This window comes from Macaca fascicularis, chromosome 17 (assembly GCF_037993035.2).
Source record: "Macaca fascicularis isolate 582-1 chromosome 17, T2T-MFA8v1.1".
In the NCBI taxonomy this organism is placed as follows: Eukaryota; Metazoa; Chordata; class Mammalia; order Primates; family Cercopithecidae; genus Macaca; species Macaca fascicularis.
The window spans coordinates 8,919,410-8,941,476 of NC_088391.1; the positions used below are offsets into that span (position 1 = coordinate 8,919,410).

General features: G+C 40.8%; 1 protein-coding gene across 3 annotated transcripts in view; it reads left to right on the top strand.

Annotated features, from left to right (window-relative positions):
• MTUS2 (microtubule associated scaffold protein 2) overlaps positions 1-22,067 on the top strand; it is a 429,948-nt gene that overhangs the window by 7,384 nt on the left and 400,497 nt on the right. For all 3 annotated transcript variants that reach the window (XR_012426783.1, XM_045377128.3, XM_045377130.3), the window contains exon 2: positions 1,728-1,968. Coding sequence is in view for 2 of the 3 variants with exons in the window: in XM_045377128.3 (XP_045233063.2) it covers positions 1,728-1,968 (241 nt within the window). In the remaining variant the exon portion in view is untranslated. The remainder of the gene's footprint in view (positions 1-1,727; positions 1,969-22,067) is intronic.

Here is a 22,067-nt window from a genome sequence, read left to right on the forward strand (position 1 = left end):
TGCACAGACTAGACATCAAAGGCGTAGTTTTCCCACTTTTAAAGAATTTGCGATCTCACCAGAAACAAATTACCCAACAAAATGATAGGCATTGAAGTTACTGAAATCGTTAAGATCATTGTTGAGTGAGATTGTGGTGAATTTTAATCCCTAAATACTACTCAGTTTCAAGGCACCCAGTAACTACTAAGATCAGCATATTGCAATCCTAAAACCTGACAGACGTAGTTTGGAAATAATACTAATTTCTTAATAAGAGCACCTGCTCAAAGCAATGTGCAATGGAACCCAAAATTTAGAAACTAAAATTAAAAAAGGGTGTATGTGAGAAAAACCAGAGATTGATAGTGAGAGTAAGTAGAGTATGTTAAAAAATTTATCAGAGTGCAGATGTAGAATGTTCTTTCATAGGAATATAATTTGCTGTAGCCAAGTACAATCTATCTACTATAACAATCATGCATATTTTACAGTGTGATTATGATAAAACTTTAAAGGCCTAATCTTTTGTTTCTACAATGTCAATTTGAAGGAGGACTTTGTATCTATTTCAACATTAAATGAGTATCAATTTAAGGGTTTATCTCTTCAACAGCTTGGATCAAAGCTTTTATAGCCCTTATTAAAGAATATTATTAAATGCTTATGATTCCTGAGATACAAGTTTGACACATAAAATGTGCTGTGATTTAGAACAGAGTTAATTAACAGATGTATCTTTTCATTTATAGCCCTTAGCACTATTTTTTGTTGTAACTTAAAGGAAATAGATTATTTAGTTCTCTCTCTTTTTCATGTTTAATATGAAAAAAACATTGATAATATGAACAGACTTAATGAGTACAGAATTGCATATATAAAAGGTACTGCCCACAGGTTGTATTCTAGGCCAAACTGCTAGCTACAGGAGAAAGTAACAGTAACGTTATGTTATTATTAAACTTAGGGAAAAATGGAAACATGATTCTTTAATAAATATTTATTGACTCTAGCTATGTGCTAGACATTGTTTTTGGTGCTTTGAAGTCAGCAGTTGATGAGATTGTGCCCTAGAACTTGCATTCTGGTGAAACTTGCTCAAACCTTCCTGGGAGCATCACCTCACTAGGGCAGACGACCAGAGGATATAACTGAGGCTCAGGTCATTAGGTAAACACACAGTACAGGTCTGAAAACACATTTTCCATTAACTTCCCTATTTTTCTGGCTAATGTTTCCTCCCTTGTTAACAATGCAATTTTTTGCTTCCTAAGTAGCCCAGTAAAGATCTAATATAAATGGATACAGTTTATCTAGTCAGTCTAAGACTAGGTTATCATACAGATTACGGCTTTTTTTCCCACAGGTATAATAAAACTTCCATAATTTTATGAACATTTGCTAAATGCTTTTTTTGCTTTATTGACATTTATAGTTTGGCTGCTTACTCAGATTCCAGTGATTTTGTAACAATGGAATTAAAAAAATCTTATCCAGTGAGTTCTTTTTAACCCCAGTAAACTATAGATTCGTAGAGTAGTAGAACTGGAAGAGACCTGAGAGGTCATCCAGGTGTGTTGTCAGTCAGGAGACGAAGACACTGTGGCCCAGGGAAGGTAGCGGACTTGCGATCAAGCAGCTCAGTGGTACCAGAGTGGTCATTGGTTCAGCCTCCGTCTCGTGGTCCTATTTAGAACTCACACTATGATGTGAAGGTCTCTGATTGAGTTTTTGTTCGTCTATCATAGGTTACAGACCACCCTGGAAAAGAAGAGTTCTGTTCTCCTCCCTATGCTCATTACGAAGTCCCTCCAACTTTCTATCGGTCAGCCATGCTCCTTAAGCCCCAGCTAGGATTGGGTGCAATGTCCCGTTTACCATCTGCAAAGAGCAGGATTCTGATTGCAAGTCAGAGGTCTTCAGCGAGCGCCATCCACCCACCAGGACCCATAACAACAGCCGCCAGTCTCTACAGTTCCGATCCTTCAGGTAACCGATCCAACAATTTCTGCCTTTTCCTGCTGTATGTTTAGATGGTCATCATGTAAGATGGTGATAATTGTCTAAAATATGAATGCCTTTCATCCTTTCAGGAGAGCCTTTTTCTATTCTTCCATCTGTCTGTAGATGCAGACATTTGTGAAACTCATCTGTGTGCAACTGTCATCCTTCATGTCACCTTTGAACTGATGGCCCTTGTTACTACCATCCAGCTTTTCAGAGTTTCTTCCTTCTCTAATCCTCCCTATAAGACAAGGCTCAGAAGTTGTTTTCTGTCAAGGGCCAAAGAGTAAATATTTTGGAGCATATGGGTCCTAAGGAGTCAGTGTCATAACTGTTTAGGGCCTTGGTCCATTTGGTGATGAGACAGAGAGAAGGTAGAGCCAAAGAAGTTCCTGACTCACTGGGCATGGGCTGCAAGAGAGAAAGCCATGGAGAACTCCAGGGTTTCTGGCCTGAGCAACTGGAAGAATGGAGTTGGCACATAGAGAAGTGCATTTAGAAAGGCAGGTAAGAGTCAAGCAAGGACATGAGAAGGTTGAAATGTCTTTGGTCATCCTGCAGGATACAGCATGGGATTTATGGGACTGGAGTTTAGAGGACAGGACCTGGCTAGAGATATAAAAGCGTTATCTGTAGGCAGACAGATGATATTCGGAGCTGTGATGCTGTCCTTCACCAAGCTGCCTTTGCTGTCCCCCACGACTACACCTTCATCAGGATGTTATAAATTTGATGTGAACTTGAATTATGCACCTTTGAAATAGTATGGTGTGACAAATGTTCACACTTTTACTTTATGCACAAAATGTGGAAAAACTTCAAAGTTATAAAAATAATCTTAGTTGAGCTTTTCTTGCAACAGTCAAGGTTTTAAGACTATACTACTGTATAAAAATACCGCTGTGATAGAGACAGGCAGATCAAATTCTTCTGAGGCTGGCTGATTCATATTTACACATTTTTGTAATAAGGGTGTCACTTCTTCAAAGTTCAGTTCGGTCCTGGAAGTACACATATGAGGGGCTGCCTCCATCCCTACTCCTTCAGGACTCAAACCCTTTTCCTTGGGTCTGTGGGTGTCTTAATTTAGAGAACAGTGTATGTTCCCATGGTTGATCATTAGAGACCCAGCAAAACTAGTAATGCTGATGAGTATCACTCCTACAGGGCATGGAAGATGTCACATCCCTTCTTAGCACTGTTGGGGGGATCACCTGCCAGAGGCTCTGGGACAATGAGAGGTTCTTAATTTGGAGACTGGGGAGCTTTAGAGGGCAAGGACTCAGCTCCCTTGGCCCCTGAGCCCTTGAGCCCGGCCAGTAGCTCTTGGCTTGGCCTCTGGTCACTTGGCCAATTGCAGGCAGCAGGCCCTTTCCCTTGTCAGACAGCTTTGCTAGAATCCCTAATGCCTCCATCTTCAATTTTGGCAATATGCCTCACTAATGCTCTTCTTTCTGCCGAAAGCTTTCCATTTTCATGTTGTCCTCAGAGATATTCCCTTGCTCCTCAATCCCTGTTTTGTTTTTATTTCACAAGAGACTTAGATGGTTCACTGAACACAGAGCCAAAGCCATTATCCACAAAACACTATTGATAGTTTCCCTTGAGATCTAGGAGGCTTAACTTTCAGACTGTCCTAGGAAATGAAGAGAAATACCTGGAATAAAAAATAACTTCTGGAATAACAAAGACAAAGAAAAACCCGGCTTGGCGTGGTGGCTCACAACTGTAATCCCGGCACTTTGGGAGGCTGAGGTGGATGGATCGCTGGAGGCCAGGAGTTTGAGACCAGCCTGGCCAACATGGGGAAACCCCATCTCTACTTAAAATACAAAAATTAGCTGGACTTGGTGGTGCGTGTCTGTAATCCCAGCTACTCTGGAGGCTGAGGCACGAGAATCACTTGAACCCAAGAGGCAGAGGCTACAGTGAGCCAAGATCGCACCACTGCACTCCAGCCTGGGCCACAGGGTGAGACTGTCTCAAAAAAAAAAAAAAAAAAAAAAGAAAGGAAAGATGGGGAGGGGAGGGGAGGGGACCCAACAGCTAAGATTCCACGTGGAGGCACTGTGAGTACCTTCCCAAGGCCACTCTCAATTTGTTCCTCCATTACAAAAAGTCCTCTGACAGAAGGGAGTGAGGTTCACTTAAGACTCAAATTCAGAACACTGTGGTGAAGAAGAAACACTTGTACTTTTTGATAATTATGTATTGTACATTTACCATGATTTAGCCCAGATCTCCAAGGTAAACAAGGACAGATTTGTTTACATTAAAACTAACCTCCTTACAATTATGTGATCGATTTTAGAATAAGTGTGACGTGGTGCTGAGAAGAATGTATATTCTGTCAGTTTGGGGTGGAGAGTTCTGTAGATGTCTATTAAGTCAGTTTGGTCCAGAGCTAAGGTCAAGTCCTGAATATCCTTGTTAATTTTGTCTTGTTGATCTGTCTAATATTGACAGTGGGGTGTTAAAGTCTCCCACTATTACTGTGTGGGAGTCTAAACCTCTTTGTAGGTCTCCAAGAACTTGCGTTATGAATCTAGGTGCACCTGTATTGGGTGCATATATATTTAGGATAGTTGGCTCTTCTTGTTGCACTGATCCCTTTACTATTATGTAATGCCCTTTTTTATTTTTTTTGATCTTTGTTGGTTTAAAGTCTGTTTTATCAGAAACTAGGATTGCAACCCTCGTTTTTTTTGCTTTCCATTTGCATGGTAAATATTCCTCCATCCCTTTGTTTTGAGCCTATGTGTGTCTTTACACGTGAGATGGGTTTCCTGAATACAGCACAATGATGGGTCTTGATTCTTTATCCAATTTGCCAGTCTGTGTCTTTTAACTGGGGCGTGGCGGCGGGCGCCTGTAGTCCCAGCTACTCGGGAGGCTGAGGCAGGAGAATGGCGTGAACCCGGGAGGTGGAGCTTGCAGTGAGCCGAGATCGCGCCACTGCACTCCAGCCTGGGTGACAGAGCGAGACTCCGTCTCAAAAAAAAAAAAAAAAAAAAAGAAAAAAAAAAAAAAGATTGTTATGTATGAATTTGATCCTGTCATTATGATGCTAGCTGGTTATTTTGCCTGTTAGTTGATGCAGTTTCTTCATGGTGTCGATGGTAATTACAATTTGGTATGTTTTTGCAGTGGCTGGTACTGATATTTCCTTTCCATGTTTAGTGCTTCCTTCAGGAGCTCTTGTAAGGCAGGCCTGGTGGTGACCAAATCTCTCAGCATTTGCTTGTCTGTCAAGGATTTTATTTCTCCTTCGCTTACAAAGCTTAGTTTGGCTGGATATGAAATTCTGTGTTGAAAATTCTTTTCTTTAAGAATGTTGAATATTGGCCTCCCACTCTCTTCTGGCTTGTAGGGTTTCTTCAGAGAGATCTGCTGTTAGTCTGATGGGCTTCCCTTTGTGGGTGACCCGACCTTTCTCTCTGGCTGCCCTTAACATTTTTTCCTTCATCTCAACCTTGGTGAATCAGATGATTATGTGTCTTGGGGTTGCTCTTCTCAAGGAGTATCTTTGTGGCATTCTCTGTATTTCCTGAAATTGAATGTTGGCCTGTCTTGCTAGGTTGGGGAAGTTCTGGATAATATCCTGAAGAGTGTTTTCCAAATTGATTCCATTCTCCTTGTCACTTTCAGGTACACCAGTCAAACGTAGGTTTGGTCTTTTCACATGGTCCCATATTTCTTGGTGGCTTTATTCATTCCTTTTCATTCTTTTTTCTCTAATCTTGTCTTCATGCTTTATTTCATTGAGTTAATCTTTAGTCTCTGATATCCCTTCTTCCACTTGATCAATTCAGCTATTGATACTTGTGTATGCTTCACGAAGTTTTCATGCTGTATTTTTCAGCTCCATCAGGTCATTTATGTTCTTCTCTAAACTGGTTATTCTAGTTAGCAATTCATCTAACCTTTTTTCAAGGTTCTTAGCTTCCTTGCATTGGGTCAGAACATGCTCCTTTAGCTCAGAAGAGTTTGTTATTACCCACCTTTTGAAGCCTACTTCTGTCAATTCATCAAACTCATTCTCCATCCAGTTTTGCTCCCTTGCTGGCAAGGAGTTATGATCCTTTGGAGGACAAGAGGTGCTCTGGTGTTTGGAATTTTCAGCCTTTTTGTGCTGGTTTTCCCTCATCTTCATGGATTTATCTACCTTTGTTATTTGATGTTGGTGATCTTCAGATGGGGCATCTTTTTTGTTGATGTTGATGTTATTGTTTTTGCATGGGCATCCTTTTTGTTGATGTTGATGTTACTGCTTTCTGTTTGTTAGTTTTCCTTCTAACAGTCAGGCACCTCTGCTGCAGGTCTGCTGGAGTTTGCTGGAGGTCTACTCCAGACCCTGTTTGCCTGGATATCACCAGTGGAGGCTGCAGAACAGCAAAGATTGCTGCCTGCTCCTTCCCCTGGAAGCTTCATCCCAGAAGGGCACCCACCAGAGCCAGCTGGAGCTCTCCTGTATGAGGTGTCTGTTGGCCTCTGCTGGGAGGTGTCTCCCAGTCAGGAGGCATGGGGTTCAGGGACCCACTTGAGGAGGCAGTCTGACCCTTAGCAGAGCTCCAGCGCTGTGCTGGGAGATCCACTGCTCTCTTCAGAGCCAACAGGCAGGAATGTTTTAAGTCTGTGGAAGCTGTGCCCACAGCCACCCCTTCCTCCAGGTGCTCTGTCCCAGGGAGATGAGAGTTTGATATATAAGCCCCTTACTGGGGCTGCTGTGTTTCTTTCAGAGATGCTTCCAAAGCCACCGCTTCGCGTAGGCCAGGTGAGCCTTGTAAAAGTCCAGCCCGGTGATACTCAGGAGTGGTGGCCTGTTGGGAAAGTGCCTTTGGGGTTTCCCGGGGCCTCGGGGACCATCTCTCTCAGATGTGGGCGTAGTCCCAGTCGGGAGGGGCTGTGGGGAGGGGCCTGGTGCAGACCCAGCGCTTCCCATTGACACAGACGACTTTGCAGTGGTCCTTGACCTGGGAGCAGAGGATGGGCCTGGACCGCATATCCCGGTGCTTCTGGGCTTGGGGCAGCACCCTGGCCCGGGGCCAGCCCAGGAATCAGCTCAGGTACCTGCCCATGACAACAGTGCAGTGGTCGAGACCTTTCCTTAGAAATTGGGCTTCCAGAAGTTTCTGGCTGGGGCCAAGTGTGCAGAGCTTGGTGACCTTTGGAATCAGGACTCCAGAAAGCACACAAGACATCGAGCGCTGGGCTCCCTCTGGCCATGGGGTCCCGCACGGGCCAGGGCAGCACCTCGCGGAATCGGAGACGTCACAGGGGGCAGCTGCAGTGGGGGAGGGCAGCACCCAGAGGATCTGGGGGACCAGGGAAGCTCAAGCCTCCATCCTTCCCCCTGATGGTCCTAACCACTTGGCTCTGGGCAGAGGGGCCTAGCATCTGCCTCTACTTTTGTTCCTGACCTTTAAAGGAAGATAGAATTTCTGCCTGGTCCTGAAAACTACAGATGCCTGTTGACAGAAGTGTGCTCTCTTTCTGAAAATGAACACAATACACTTGGATACTCCTTCAAAGAAAAACAAATCATTTACTCATATCAGTAAAGGTGATGTGTGTTTCATTCTTCTAGGATGGATGTTAATATCACTTTTTGCAATTTTGCTCTTAAGAAAATGGAGCCATCAGGTTTTGTTTTAGCACTGACAATGTTGATTTTATGTGGATTTCCTATAATTTCCAGCCTTCATACATCCATGAATAGATTGTCTCTGAACACTAATGTCATTTCTCTCATTTAACTTTTATTTATTTTTAAAATATTATTTCAGTAGTTTTTTGGGGAAAGGTGATGTTTGGTTATGCGTATAAGTTATTTAGTTGTGATTTCTGAGGTTTTGGTGCACCCTTTACCCAAACAGTGTAAACTGCACCCCATGTGTAGTCTTTCATCCTTCACTCACCTCCCACCCATTTCCCCAAAGTCCCCAAAGTGCATGGTGTCATTCTTAAGCCTTTGCATTCTCATAGCTTAGCTCCCACTTATGAGTGAGAACATACGATGTTTACTTTTGCATTTCAATTCTTACTTCACTTGGAATAGTGGTCTCCAGATTCTTCCAGGTTCCTGCGAATGCTGCCATTTCATTCCTTTGTAAGGCTCATTAGTATTCCATAGTACATTTGTACCACATTTTCTTTATCCACTCGTTAATTGATGGGCATTTGGGCTGATTCCATGTTTTTGCAATTGCGAATTCTGCTATTACAAACATGTGTGCCAGTATCTTTTTTGTAGCATGACTTCTCTTCCTCTGAGTAGATACCTGGGATTGCTGGATCAAATGGCAGTTCTGCTTTTAGTTCTTTAAGGAGTCTCCACACTGTGTTCTGTAGTGGTTTGTACTAGTTTACATTCCCACCAGCAGTATACAAGTGTTCCCTTTTCACCACGTGCCCACCATCATCTATTGGTTTTTGATTTTTTTTATTATGGTCATTCTTGCAGGAGTAGGGTGGCATCACATTGCGGTTTTGATTTGCATCTCCCTAATAATTAGTGATGATGGTCATTTTTTCATGTTTGTTGACTATTTGTATATTTGGGAATTGAGAATTGTTTATTTTTGTCTTTAGTCCACTTTTTGATGGAATTATTTGTTTTTTTATTGCTGACTTGTTTGAGTTCCTTATAGATTCTGGATATTAGTCCCTTGTCAGATGCATTGTTTGTGAAGATTTTCTCCCATTCTGTGGGTTGTCTGTTTACTCTGCTGATTATTGCTTTTACTGTGCAGAAGCTTTTTAGTTGCATTAAGTCCCAGCTATTTATCCCTGTTTTTATTGCATTTGCTTTTGGGTTCGTGGTCATAAAATCCTTGCCTAAGATAATGTCTAGAGGGGTTTTTCTGATGTTATCTTCTAGAATTTTTATGGTTTCAGGTCTTAGATTTAAATCTTCTATCCATCTTGAGTTAATTTTTGCATAAGGTGAGACATGAGAATCCAGTTTCATTCTTCTTGCCAATTATCCGAGCACCATTTGTTGAATAGGGTGTGCTTTCTCCAGTTTATGTTTTTGTCTGCGTTATTGAAGATCAATTCGTTGTAGGTATTTGGCTTTATTTCTGGGTTCTTTATTCTGTTCCATTGGTCTATGAGCCTGCTTCCATAGTCACCTGTTTTGGTGACTTTAGTCTTATAGTATAGTTTGAAGTCAGGTAATGCGATGCCTCCAGATTCGTTCTTTTTGTTTAGCCTTACTTTGGCTATGTGGATTCTTTCTTGGTTCTGTATGAATTTTAGAATTGTTCTAGTTTGGTATTTTGATGGAAATTGCCTTGAATTTGTAGATTGCTTTTGGCAGTGTGGTCATTTTCACAATATTGATTCTATCCATCCATGAGCATGGCATGTGTTTCCATTTGTTTGTGTCATCTTTGATTTTTTTCAGCAGTGTTTTGTGGTTTTCCTGGTAGAGGTCTTTCACCTCTTTGTTTAGGTGTAATATACTCCTAAGTGGTTTTTGTGTTTATTTGTTTGTTTTGCAGCTATTGTAAAAGGGGTTGAGTTCTTGATTTGATTCTCAGCTTGGTTGCTGTTGGTGTATAGCAGTGCTACTGATTTGTGTACATTGATTTTGTATCCTGAAACATTGCTGAATTCATTTATCAGTTCTAGGAACTTTTACGATGAGGTTTTAGGGTTTTCTAGGTACGCCATTATATCATCAGTGAACAGCGACAGTTTGACTTCCTCTTTACTGATTTGTATGCCCTTTATTTCTTTCACTTGTCTCATTGCTCTGGTTTGGACTTCCAGTACTATGTTGAATAGAAGTGGTGAAAGTGGGCATCCTTGACTTGTTCCACTTCTTAACGGGAGTGCTTTCACCTTTTCCCCATTCAGTATAATGTTGGCTGTGGGATTGTCATAGATGGCTTTTATTACCTTAAAGTATGTCCTTTCTATGCTGATTTTGCTGAGGGTTTTAATCATAAAGGGATGGTGGATTTTGTAAAATTCTTTTTCGGTCTCTATTGAGATGATCATGCTATTTTTGTTTTTAATTCTGCTTATGTCGTATATCACATTTATTAACTTGCTTATGTTAAACCACCCCTGCATCGCTACTATGAAACCCACTTGATCATGTTGGATTACCTTTTTTATATGCTGTTGGATTCCATTAGCTAATATTTTGTTGAGGATTTTTGCATTTATGTCTATCAGGGAGATTGATCTGTAATGTTCCTTTTTTGTGATGTTCTTTCCTGGTTTTAGTATTAGGGTGATACTGGCTTTGTAGAGTGATTTAGGGACAATTCCTTCTTTCTGTATTTTTTGAAATAGCATCAATAGGATTGGTACCAATTCTTTTTTGAGTGTCTCATAGAATTCAACTGTGAACTTGTCTGATCCTGCACTTTTTCTTGTTGGCATTTTTTTTTATTAACATTTCAGTCTTGCTGCTTATTACTGGTCTGTTTGGAATTTAATTTCTTCTTGGCTTAATCTAGGAATCTTGTGTATTTCAAGGAATTTATTTATCTCCTCTAGGTTTTCTACTATGTGCATGTAAAGGTGTTCATAGTAGCCTGGAATGATCTTTTGTATTTCTGTAGTAGCAGTTATAATATCCCCTGTTTTTTTTCTAATCGAGTTTATTTCAATCTTTCCTCTTCTTTTCTTGGTTAATCTTGCTAATGGTCTATCAATTTTGTCTATCTTTTCAAAGACCTAGCTTTTTTTCATTTATCTTTTGTATTATTTTTGTCTTACAATTGTATTTAGTTCTGCTCTGATCTTTGTTATTTCTTTTCTTCTGCTGGGTTTGGGGTTTGGTTTGTTCTTGTTTCTCTAGTTTCTTGAGCTGTGACCTTAGATTGACTGTTTGTCCTCTTTCTAACTTTTTGATGCAGGCACTGCTTTTGCTGTATCCCAAAGTTTTCGTATGTTGTGTCACTATTAGCATTCAGTTCAAATAATTTTTAAATTTCCATCTTGATTTCATTATTGATGCAACAATCATTCAAGAGTGGGTTATTTAATTTCCATGTATTTGCATGCTTTTGAGGGTTCCTTTTTGAATTGATTTACAGTTTTATTCCACTGTAGTTTGAGAGAGTACTTGATATAATTTCAATTTTCTGAAATGTATTGAGACTTCTTTGTGGCCTATCATATGCTGTGTCTTGGAGAATGTTCCACGTGCTGATGAATGTACATTCTGCAGTTGTTGGGTTGAATGTTCTGTAAATATCTGTTAAGTCCATTTGTTCTAGGGTATAGTTGAAGTCCATTGTTATTTTGTTGACTTTCTATCTTGATGACCTGTCTAGTGCTGTCAGTGGGGTACTGAAGTCTCCCACTATTATTGTATTGCAGTCTATGTCATTTTTTTAGGTTTAATACTAATTGTTTTATAAATTTGGGAGCTCTATTTTTAGGTGTATGTATATTTAGGATTGTGATATTTTCCTGTTGGACGAGTCCTTTTATCATTATATAATCTTCCTCTTTGTCTTTTTCAACTGCTTTTGCTTTAAAGTCTGTTTTCTCTGATACAACAATAGCTACTCCTACTCACTTTTGGTGTCCATTTGCATAGAATATTTTTCCACCCCTCTACCTTAAGTTTATGTGAGTCCTTATATATTGTTAGGTGAGTCTCTTGAAGAGAGCAGATACTTGGTTCATGAATTCTTTTCCTTTCTGCCATTCTGTATCTTTTAAGTGGAACATTTAGGCCATTTACATTCAATGTCAGCATTGAGATGTGAGGTGCTATTCTATTCATCATGCTGGTTGTTGCCTGAATACCTTTTTTTCCTTTTTTTCGTTATGTTACTGTTTTATAGGTCCTGTGAGATTTATGCTTTTAAGGGCATTCTATTTTGATGTATTTTGAAGATTTGTTTCAATATTTACAGCTCTTTTTTGCAGATCTTGTAGTACTGGCTTGGTAGTGGCAAATTCTCTCAACATTTGTTGTCTGCAAAAGACTATCTGTCTTTCATTTATGAAGCTTAGTTTCATTGGATACAAGACTCTTGGCTGACAATTGTTTTGTTTAAGGAGGCTAAAGGTAGGACCCCAGTCCCTTCTGGCTTGTAGGGTTTCTGCTAAGAAATCCGCTGTTAATCTGATAGGTATTCCTTTATAAGTTACTCAATACTTTTTCCTCACAGCTTTAAGTTTCTTTCCTTGTTATCACTTTACAAAACCTGATGACTGGGTGCCTAGGCAATAATCTTTTTGTGGTAAATTTTCTGGGTTTATTTGAGCTTCTTGTATGTGGCTATCTGGATCTCTAGCACAGCCAGGGAAGTTTTCCTTGATTATTCCCTCTAATATGTTTTCCAGACTTTCAGATTTCTTTTCTTTCTCAGGAACACCAATTATTCTTATGTTTGATCATTTGACATAATCCCAAATTTCTTGGAGGCTTTGTTCATTTTATAAATTCTTTTTTCTTTGTCTTTGATGGATTGAGTTAATTCAAAAGCCTTGTCTTCAAGCTCTGAAGTTCTTTCTTCTGCTTGTTTGATTCTGTTGTTGATGCTTTCCAGTGTATTTTGTAGAGTCAGGTCCGGGGGGTCCCGAGTGAACAAGCTTGTGTTCCCACAGAGAGAGGGTGCTCCAACCTATTGATACCTGCATGCATTCTCCAACCCGGAAGACTTCTGAGTCCTATACTTTAGGGATTTTTATAAGGCTTCATCACACAGACATGACTGATTCTTAACTCAATCTCCAGCCCCAGAGGAAGGGGAGAGAGGGAGCTGAAAGTTCCAAGCTTCTAATCATGGCTTGGTCTTTCTGGTGACCAGCTCCTATCCTGAAACTATCCAGGAGCCACCAAGAGAGTCTGTCATTAGAGCAAATGATGCTTCTGTTACCCAGGAAATTCCAAGGGATTTAGGAACTCTGTGTCAGGAACTGGGATCAAAACCAAATGTTAGAACAAAAGATTCTTCCAGCACTCATATCACTCAGGAAATTACCAGGGTTTTAGGAGCTCTGTGTCAGAAATTGGGGGCAAAGACCAAATATATATATTTCTTATTATGTCGCAGATGACTTGAATCCTTTTAAATTTGTCGAGCCTTGTTTATGACCCATTACAAGATCTACCCTGGTAAACATTTCATGCATACTTAAAAACAGTGTCTACTCTGCTGTTTCTGTGTGGAGTGTTCTACAAATATCACAGGTCAAGTTGGCTGAAGCATTGTCAGGTATTCTATACCCTCACTGATTTTCTCTCTACATGTTCTATCAGTGGCTGCGAGAGGGCTTGAAATCTCAGACTGTAATTGCAGACTTGTTTGTTTCCTTTCCAATTTTATCAGCCTTTCTTCCATATATTCTGAAGCTCCATAAGGTATATAAAGTTTTAGTTTATCATTTTAATGAATTGGCCACTTTATCATTATGAAATGAACTTCTTTTTCCCCAGTCATATTTTTTTCCTTGAAATCTCCTTTTTTCATTACTAATAGAACCACTTCAGCTTTCTCTTAGTTTCAGCATGGTGTAATATTTCCATACTAACCTTTTCATCTATTTGTCTGTTTATTTTTAAGTAGGCTTCTTATAGGCCACATATAATTAGATCTTACCTTTTTATCCAATCTGAAATCTCTGCATTTCATATACATTTGATGTTATTACTGGTTTGAGATTAAATCTACCATCTCACCATATTTTCTATTCAACACATATGTTCTTTCTTTTCCCTCTTTTCCTTCTTTTGGCATTGAATAGTTTTCTATGATTCCGTTTATCCCCTTTGTTCATGTATTAGATATCTGTCTTATTTTTGCGTTCTCAGTGGTTGTTTTAGAGTTCATAATATTAATATATGTATTTAGCTTTTAACATTCCAGCTTCAAGTTATATTATATCACTTTGTACATGGTGTAAGAATGTTATAATAGCATATTTCCGTCTGTCTCCTGGCATTCGTGGTATTGTTATTAGATATTTTACTTCTACATATGTTATGAACCTATACTACATTGTTCTTATTGATGGTCAACATTCAGTTTTCTTTTAAAGAAATTTAAATAAGAAAAAGTCTTTTGAGTTACTCATTTAATTGCAATTTTTAGTATTCTTTGTTTCTTTGTGTAGATCCGCATTTTTATCTGGTATCCATTTTCTTCTGCCTTAAGGACTTCTTTTAACATTTATTGCAGTAGAGGTTTGCTGGTGGTGAATTCTTTTGGTTTTTGTTCCCCTTACTTCTGATAAATATTTTTGCTTTGTTCAGAATCCAGGTTGGTATTTTTTTCTTTAAATATTTAAAGATGCTGTTTTGTTTATGTCTATGTTGAATGATGTCTAGTGGAAAATCTGCTGTTATTCTTATCTTTGGGTCTTTGTACATAATGTGTCTTTTTTTCTGGCTGCTTTAAAGATGTTCTTTTTCATGGGTTTTGAGCAGTTTAATTACAATATGCCTTGATGTTGTTTTCTTCATGTTTTTGTGCGTGAAGTTTGTTGAGATTTTTGGATCTGTTTTTATAGTTTTCATCAAATTTGGGGTGTTTTGCACATTGTTTCTTCAAATATTTTCAGTCCTAGTTCTTCCTCTTCAGGGACTCCAATTACACATATATTAGGCTTCTTGAAGTTGCCCTACAGCTCCTGTTCAAAGTGATATTCTGTTCATTTCTTTGAGTATTTCTTCTCTCTGTGTTTCATTCTGGATAGTTTCGATTGCTATATCTTCACTACTTTTCCTTTCCCTTTCTTTTTCGTAAAAAAACCATTTATTTATTAACTCACAGTTCTGTAAGTTAGACATCCAGATGTGGCTTACCTTGAATTCTCTGCTCAAATGATCACAAGGCTGATATGAAGATGTCAGCCAGGCTGAGTTCTTGACTGGAGGCTCTGGAGAAATATTTGCTTTTAAAGTCATTTAGGTTGTTGGTAGAATCTAGCTCATGTGCTTGTAGTACTAGAGTTTTTGTTTCCTTGCTGGCTATCAGTCAGGGACCACCTTCAGCTCATAGGGCCACCCACATTCCTTGCTATGTGCCCCTCTTTATCTTCAAAGCAGTAATGGTGTGTTGAATCCTTCTCAGACTTCAAATCTCTGACATGCAGCTCTATGACCAGCTGGAGAAAACTCTGCTTTTAGTAGACTTACCTAATTAGGCCAGGTGCACCCAAGATAATCTTCCTCTTAATATGTAATACAACATAGTCATGAGAGTAGTGTCTCATCATGTTCATGCAGTTGTTTTAGTCCACTTGGGCTGCTATAACAAATACCATAGATTGGGTGACTTAAACAACAGATTTTTTTTTTCTCATGATTCTGGAGGCTGAGAAATCCAAGAGCAAGGTGCTGACTGATTTGTTTCTGGTGAGGGCCCTCTTCCTTGTTTGCAGGTGGGTGCATTTTTTGCCATAGCCTTACATGTGGGAGAGATAGATTATTGCTCTCATAATTCCTCTAAGAACACTAATCCCATTCATGAGGGCCCCACTCTCAGGACATAATCACCTCCTAAAGGCCCCACTTACAGATGTCATCACATTGGGAATTAGGGCATATATATATGTATGTATCTTGAGAGGACACAAACATTTCATACCAGCAGAGTATGTACATGAAGGGGCAATCATTGAGGGCAAGTGTAGGGTCTTGCCACCACAGGTGGATTTCGAGTCCTAAAGAATGGCAACCTGGAAATGCTACATAACCACAGTGGAGAGGTCTGGGAGGGACAGTTTTTCTTTTTCCAGGATCTTCATTTCTTTTTGATGATGATGCTTCTTTTTTCAGATTACTGAATATCAAAGAAAATCAACTGAAATGGTTAGTGCCTCCATCAGGCCTTTGGGCCTTCAAATGACATCTGGCCTAGGAGAAGCTTTCTGGGTGTCTCATTTAAGGAGAGTTCCTCTCCACTGCTGGGCTATAAATGGAATCATGGCAGGAACTGTATTTTCTGTCATCTCTCCCATCCCCAAAACAAAACAAGCCATAACAACCAACATCCCCTGACCTTCATATTTCTGACACATCTTTCCCCCATCTAGACACCCAGGCTTGAGAAAGAATTGTTTATGTTCTCCATCCCAGTCCCCGTGCTTACAAATGACTCTACTTCCTGCCATCTAGACACCCCACTATTCTACTACAAAAGCCACTAACTACTAACCTCTTAGTAAGTTTTTTTTTTTTTTTTTTTTTTGAGACAGGGTCTCACTCGGTCACCCAGGCTGGAGTGCAGTGCAATGTCAGCTCACTTCAGCCTTGACCTCCCAGGCTCAAGCAATCCTCCCACCTCAGCCTTCCAAGCACCTGGGACTATAGGCGTGCACCACCATACCTGGCTAATTTTGTTTATTTTTTTGTAGAGATGACGTCTCCGTATGTTCCCCAGGCTGGTCTCAAACTCCTGAGCTCAAGCTGTTGTCTTGCCTTGGCCTCTCAAAGTGCTGGGATCATAGACATGAATGGGCTGCTGTGCCTGGCCTTAGTTAGTCTTAATAGATATGTTCTGTTCCTTATCTTAGCACTGGTGTTTGATGTTATTGATTACTCCTTTCTGTCTGAAACTTGTTTCTTCCTTCACTTATTTGAACAACCCCATCTGCCTGTTCTCTTGTATGCATCTGCAAGTGTTGGTTCTTAGTTGCCTTCATTAGAAACCCTTCCCCTGCATTTTCTAAATCTTACCAGGTGATAGTGGCAGAAAATAGACTTGTGGGATATGATGAGGTTTCTCTTCAAATAACCTGAGCAATCTTTTATTCTTTAATTCATAGTAACACCCCCCTCCTTTTGTCCTTTTTCCCTTTTTGCCTTTGTTAGATGCCTAGTCATATCACAGTACCAGGCATTATCAGTACCAGCTCACATTCCTTTCCTTATTTGGAAAGAGGACTAACTTTCTAGCTCGTTACAGACACCGCTTACCCTTTCCTCTCTACTTTCTTTTACGTGCCCACGTTATCTAAAAAAATCAAATATTTAGCCATCCGGGATTAGTTTAGATTGTACGACCCGACCCCAGCCAATGGGGAAAGGGTACAGAGGCAGGACTTGCATCAGGAATAAAGGCTCTCATGCCCCTTTGTTCAGGTGTGCTCCCATGGCAACTGGCCAAGGAGGGACCCCTCTGTGCAGAAGTAAATTTGCTTTGCTGAGTATCCTTTGTTTGAGTGTTCAATTTCCTCAGGATTTTGAGCATTATACCTAACAGACTGATCTGAGTTAAATCCTGATTTGGTGAATGTTGTGTAACCTTGTGGAAATTATAGAACTTTTCTGAGCCTCAGTTTCTTCTTCTGTGAAATAGAAATTTTACCCATGCTACAGGATTATGGTGAAGGTGAGAGATGATGCATGTAAAGCACCACCGTGTCAGAGCTCAGTTTTCCGTAGCTCCAGCCTTCCTGATAGCAGAGACCATATTTTAAAGATAGGACGTTCTGATGCAGCTGTTTTGATGCTTGCATTTTGATAAAATGGCCGCCAAATATCCCCATGTCCAAATTGGCCTATCAAAATATCCTTATTGAGTGTTTTTTTATTAGTTAAGCTATAATTCACATACCATAAAATTTAACCTTTCTTTTCTTTTCTTTTTTTTTTTTTTTTTTTTTTTGAGATGGAGTCTTGCTCTGTCGACCAGGCTAGAGTGCAGTGGTGCAATCTCAACTCACTGCAAGCTCTGCCTCCCGAGTTCATGCCATTCTCCTGCCTCAGCCTCCCAAGTAGCTGGGACTACAGGCCCCCCCGCCACCACGCCCGGCTAATTTTTTGTATTTTTAGTAGAGACGGGTTTTCACTGTGTTAGCCAGGATCGTCTCGATCTCCTGACCTTGTGATCTGCCCCCCTCAGCCTCCCAAAGTGCTGGGATTACAGACATGAGCCACCATGTCCGGCCAAAATTTACCGTTTCAAAGTGTACATTTCAGTGATCCCTTGCAACCACTAGTCTTTTTTTTGTTTGTTTTATGGATTTTGTCTCCTCTGGAAGTTTCATGTAAATGGAATCATAGGCTTTGAGCCTGTTTGTGTCTGTTTCTTTCACTTAGTATAATGTTTTTAACGTTCATCCATGATTCAATATTTTATTTCTTTTGATGGCTGAATAATATTCTATTGTATGGATATAAAACAATTTGTTTATCCATGTGTTAGTTGGTGGACATTTTGGTCGTTTCCACTTTTTGCCTACTATCATTAATGCTGCTATGAAAATTTGTGTCACTAATCTTTTCTTTTGTAGTATCTAATCTACTCTTCATTCCTTGCAGTGTATTTTTCATCTCATACATTGGAATTTTTTTCTGTACTATTCTTATTTAGGTCTTTTTTGTCTTCCTTGTCTTACTTGACATGTTAAGTTATTCCTCTAGCTTCTTAAACATATGAAATATATTTACAATAACTCTTTAGCTGTCCCTGTCTAGTAATTCTATTATCTGTGTCATTTCTTGGTCAGTTTCAATTGATTGTATCTTCTCATTATGGGTGGTATAACCCTGCTTGTTTGCATGCCAGGGGATTTTTTTTAGATGACACACATTGTGAATTTTTCCTTTATGAGTATTGGATATATTTTTATTGCCATAGACTTTTTTGAGATAGGGTCTCACTCTCTTGCCCATCACTGCAGTGGCAAGATAATGGCTCACTGAAGCCTCAACTTCCCCGACTCAAACAATCCTCCCACATCAGCCTCCCAAGTAACTAGGACTATAGGCACCACCACACTTGGCTAATTTTTTAAGGTTTTTGTAGAGACAAGGTCTTACTATATTCTCAGGCTGATTTCAAACCCCTGGACTCAGGCAATCCTTCTGCCTCAGCCTTCCAAAGTGCTGGAATTACAGGCACATACCCCTGCACACAGCTAAATTTTGTATTTTTTATAGAGGTGGGGTCTTGCTATGCTGCTCGGACTGTCTTGCTGTGTTGCTGTAACTCCTGGGCTCAAGCAGTCCACGTGCCTCAGCCTCCCAAAGTGCTGGGAATACAGACATGAGCCACCATGTTTAGCCCCCATAGTATTCTTGCCTTTTTTTCTGGAGTAAAGTCATATCACTGAGAAAGAGTCTGATCATTCTGGGTTTTGCTTTTCAGACTTATTAGGCGTGTAGTGATCAGCAGTTCTTCCAAAAATATGTACAGTCTGGCCCGTTAAGAAAAAGAGTGTTGACCCTGTCTTTGCATATTGTCAGGTTACTATTCAGAATAGTGCCATTTAACTGAAAAAGCAAATGGCAAATTTTGCAACTCTTTGGCCAGTGAGAGTCTAAGATGGAAGACAGGGTGAATTTAAAGTTTATTAATGGATTTTACTGAAATCTATTCACAAGGACATCCTTTTGTTTGTGATTTTTCTGGAGAGCTGTCCCAACATAAGGCATTGGGGACCGTGCTGGAGTACTAGTGCCAGGGAGGCTCCCATGAGGCCCTTAGGATGGCGGGGGGCTTAGGCAGGCTGAAGTTTACCCATCTCTGAAAGGCTGGCAGGATCACAGCTGTGGAGCTGTCAGTCATATGCCAGACATCATCTGGACAAACTCAGCCCTTTGGCTGAGAGGTTTAGCAATGAAGCTGGAGACTGACCATTAAAGGACTCTCCAGGGCTGTTCTCTTCTCTCGTTCCAAAACCCCTTAAGGTTTTCTCCTTGAGGTGATTTTAAAAAAGTGGAACTAAGAAGTCTGTCAAACGCAGAAAACACCTAAAAAGGATGCTTTCAGCTGTGGGTCTCGGTACAGGTCAGTGGAGCCCACAGAGCAGGAGACTCGCCCTGCAGGGCAGGGCTGGGAATCCCATGTTAGAGCAATGGGGCCGAGTAGATGCATAGGAGGCAGGAGCGTCCACAGCCCTTGTTTTCTACCACAGAGCAGCAGGGAGGCAGCAGAATGAGACAACCCACATCTTTACAATAGTCAACCAGTGAGTGTGGTGTCAGGAGACTCTAAAATACAAGCAGCTCTGCAGCTGCCAGTTTCATTTGTCTGGAGAGAAGCCCAGGTTGAAAAACAGCCTGCCCCTCACACATACCTCAGGTCCTAAGGAGCTTCTCTGTGAGTAGCGAGATTTCCTGCCAATGTGAAACCTGACTCTAGCCCTTCCTGCATGAACCTCATGCAAACGGCTGGACAGGAAGAACTGCCCTCTGAGAAGATGAGGAAGGGTCAGAGTCTCCACCTCCCCATGCTCCTTTCTCTCCTTACCTACACACAACTGCTAGGCCCGGATTCAAGAGCCTGTGTCCCTAGGAAACCCAAAAAGTGTGTTCTTTTTCTGTTTCTCTCCCTTTCTCTTACATACTTTTATTACCATAAAATGTTGTGGAACTAGATACCCAATCAGTTTCACCTGTTACGGTCAAAATGAAGCGCAGAGACTGGAACACCCCCTTATGCAAATCCTGGGGCCCACATGGACTCATCTCAACAGAGACATTTAAGAAGCTTATTCCAGCCACCAAGAGAAAATAAGATATTCCAGTCCACACCTGGTTCTTACAAAGCAAGTGACCCCATCCTCACCACTCCAAACTCTCACTTTCCTTTTCTCTCCTCATGTCTCCTATCCTGTATCTTTTCTGGAGCCCCTCTCTTTCTCTGTGACTCTCAAATATGCCCCAGAGGAGCTCTCACTCTCCCTTGGCATCCACCTCGGTCACGACCATCAGCATCATCTTAGCCCCTCTTCACACCCAGCTTCACCACTGCTGAACATAGGGTAACTGCCTGATCTTTCACTCTGGTTCTACCCGTGTCCTGTGTTCCTGCAGAGGACAGGGAAACTCTGGACTTTCTGCCTCAGGTCTTGAAAAACTTTGAGAATATGCCATGTTGTTTTCCACTGGACTCAGCTCATCTTCTCATAGGACGAAGTCTTCCTGTCTAGCTGTTTGCACAAGTAGTATGTTCCAGGCAGAAGAAACAATACACACAAATGCCTTGAGATGGAAACGAGCCTGGTGCGGTCAGAGAACAGAGATAAAGCCAGTGTGGGTGGAGTAAGTGAGAGGAGGAGAGTGGGAGAGGAAGTATGGAGGTGGTTGATGTACAGATCACATGGGGCCTCAAGGCCCGGGTTAGAAGTTTGGATATTAATTCCAGTGTGATGGGAAACCCCACAAAAGTTTTAAACATCATCTGATTTATGTTTTTACAAAGATTATCCTGGGTAGTCTCTGTGGAATAGGAGAGATAATAGCGAAGCAGAGAGGTCAGTTGTGAGCTGTTACAGTTTACAGATGAGAGTTACTGTCAGGACAGCTGGGAAGATGGAAGGAGAAAGGGATGGAATTGTTGGGATACATTTTGGAGATAGAGCCAGTAGGATTGGACTCTGAGCACGGATGATGGGGAAAGAGAGGAACCAATCATGACTGGTAGAATTTTGGCTTGAGCCACTGGGAGGATGGTGATGTTATTTATCCATGTAGGTTGACTAACCAGTTCGACTCGGGAGGCACGAGGCCTGTGCAGAAATATGAAGAACTCCCTTTGGGGAATTCTTGTGAAGTTTTCAGAGGTAATTATGAGTCAGGGGTTCTTGAAGAGGTCAGGGCTGGAGATTGAAATCTGCGGCTCACTAGATGCCAAGTCAGAGGACTGCAAGGTGCCCCAAGATGGGCCCCTACAACATTCTGACATTTAAAGATCTGGCAAAGAAGGCTCAGCAGCAACAGCTAGTGTAGAGGGTGGAAAACCAGAAGCATGTGGTGTCCCAGAAGCCACAAGAAGGAAGTGCCTCAAAGAAGCAAAAAATGGTCAATAATTTTGAATGCCACTGGGCAGTTGAAGGGAGAGAAAGGATCAGTGAATTTGGCAACATGGAATAAATACGTTGATTCTCTTTACAAGAACACTTTAAGTGGAGTCATGGAGACCAATCCTCGTTAGCCAGAGAGAGAGGGAAGTTGACACCCAAGTGTAGCCAACTCAAGCTTGTGAAATATAAGGGGCAAATAGCAAAAATGGCCAGACAAGACTTGCAGCTCTTTCATGATTTGGGGAACGAGAATGATTCTGTTATGGTCAGAGTTTCTGAAAACCACTCAACAATAATTTGACAACACTCACATGCAGATCTTCCTTGAAAGTCGCCTCTCTACTGACCTC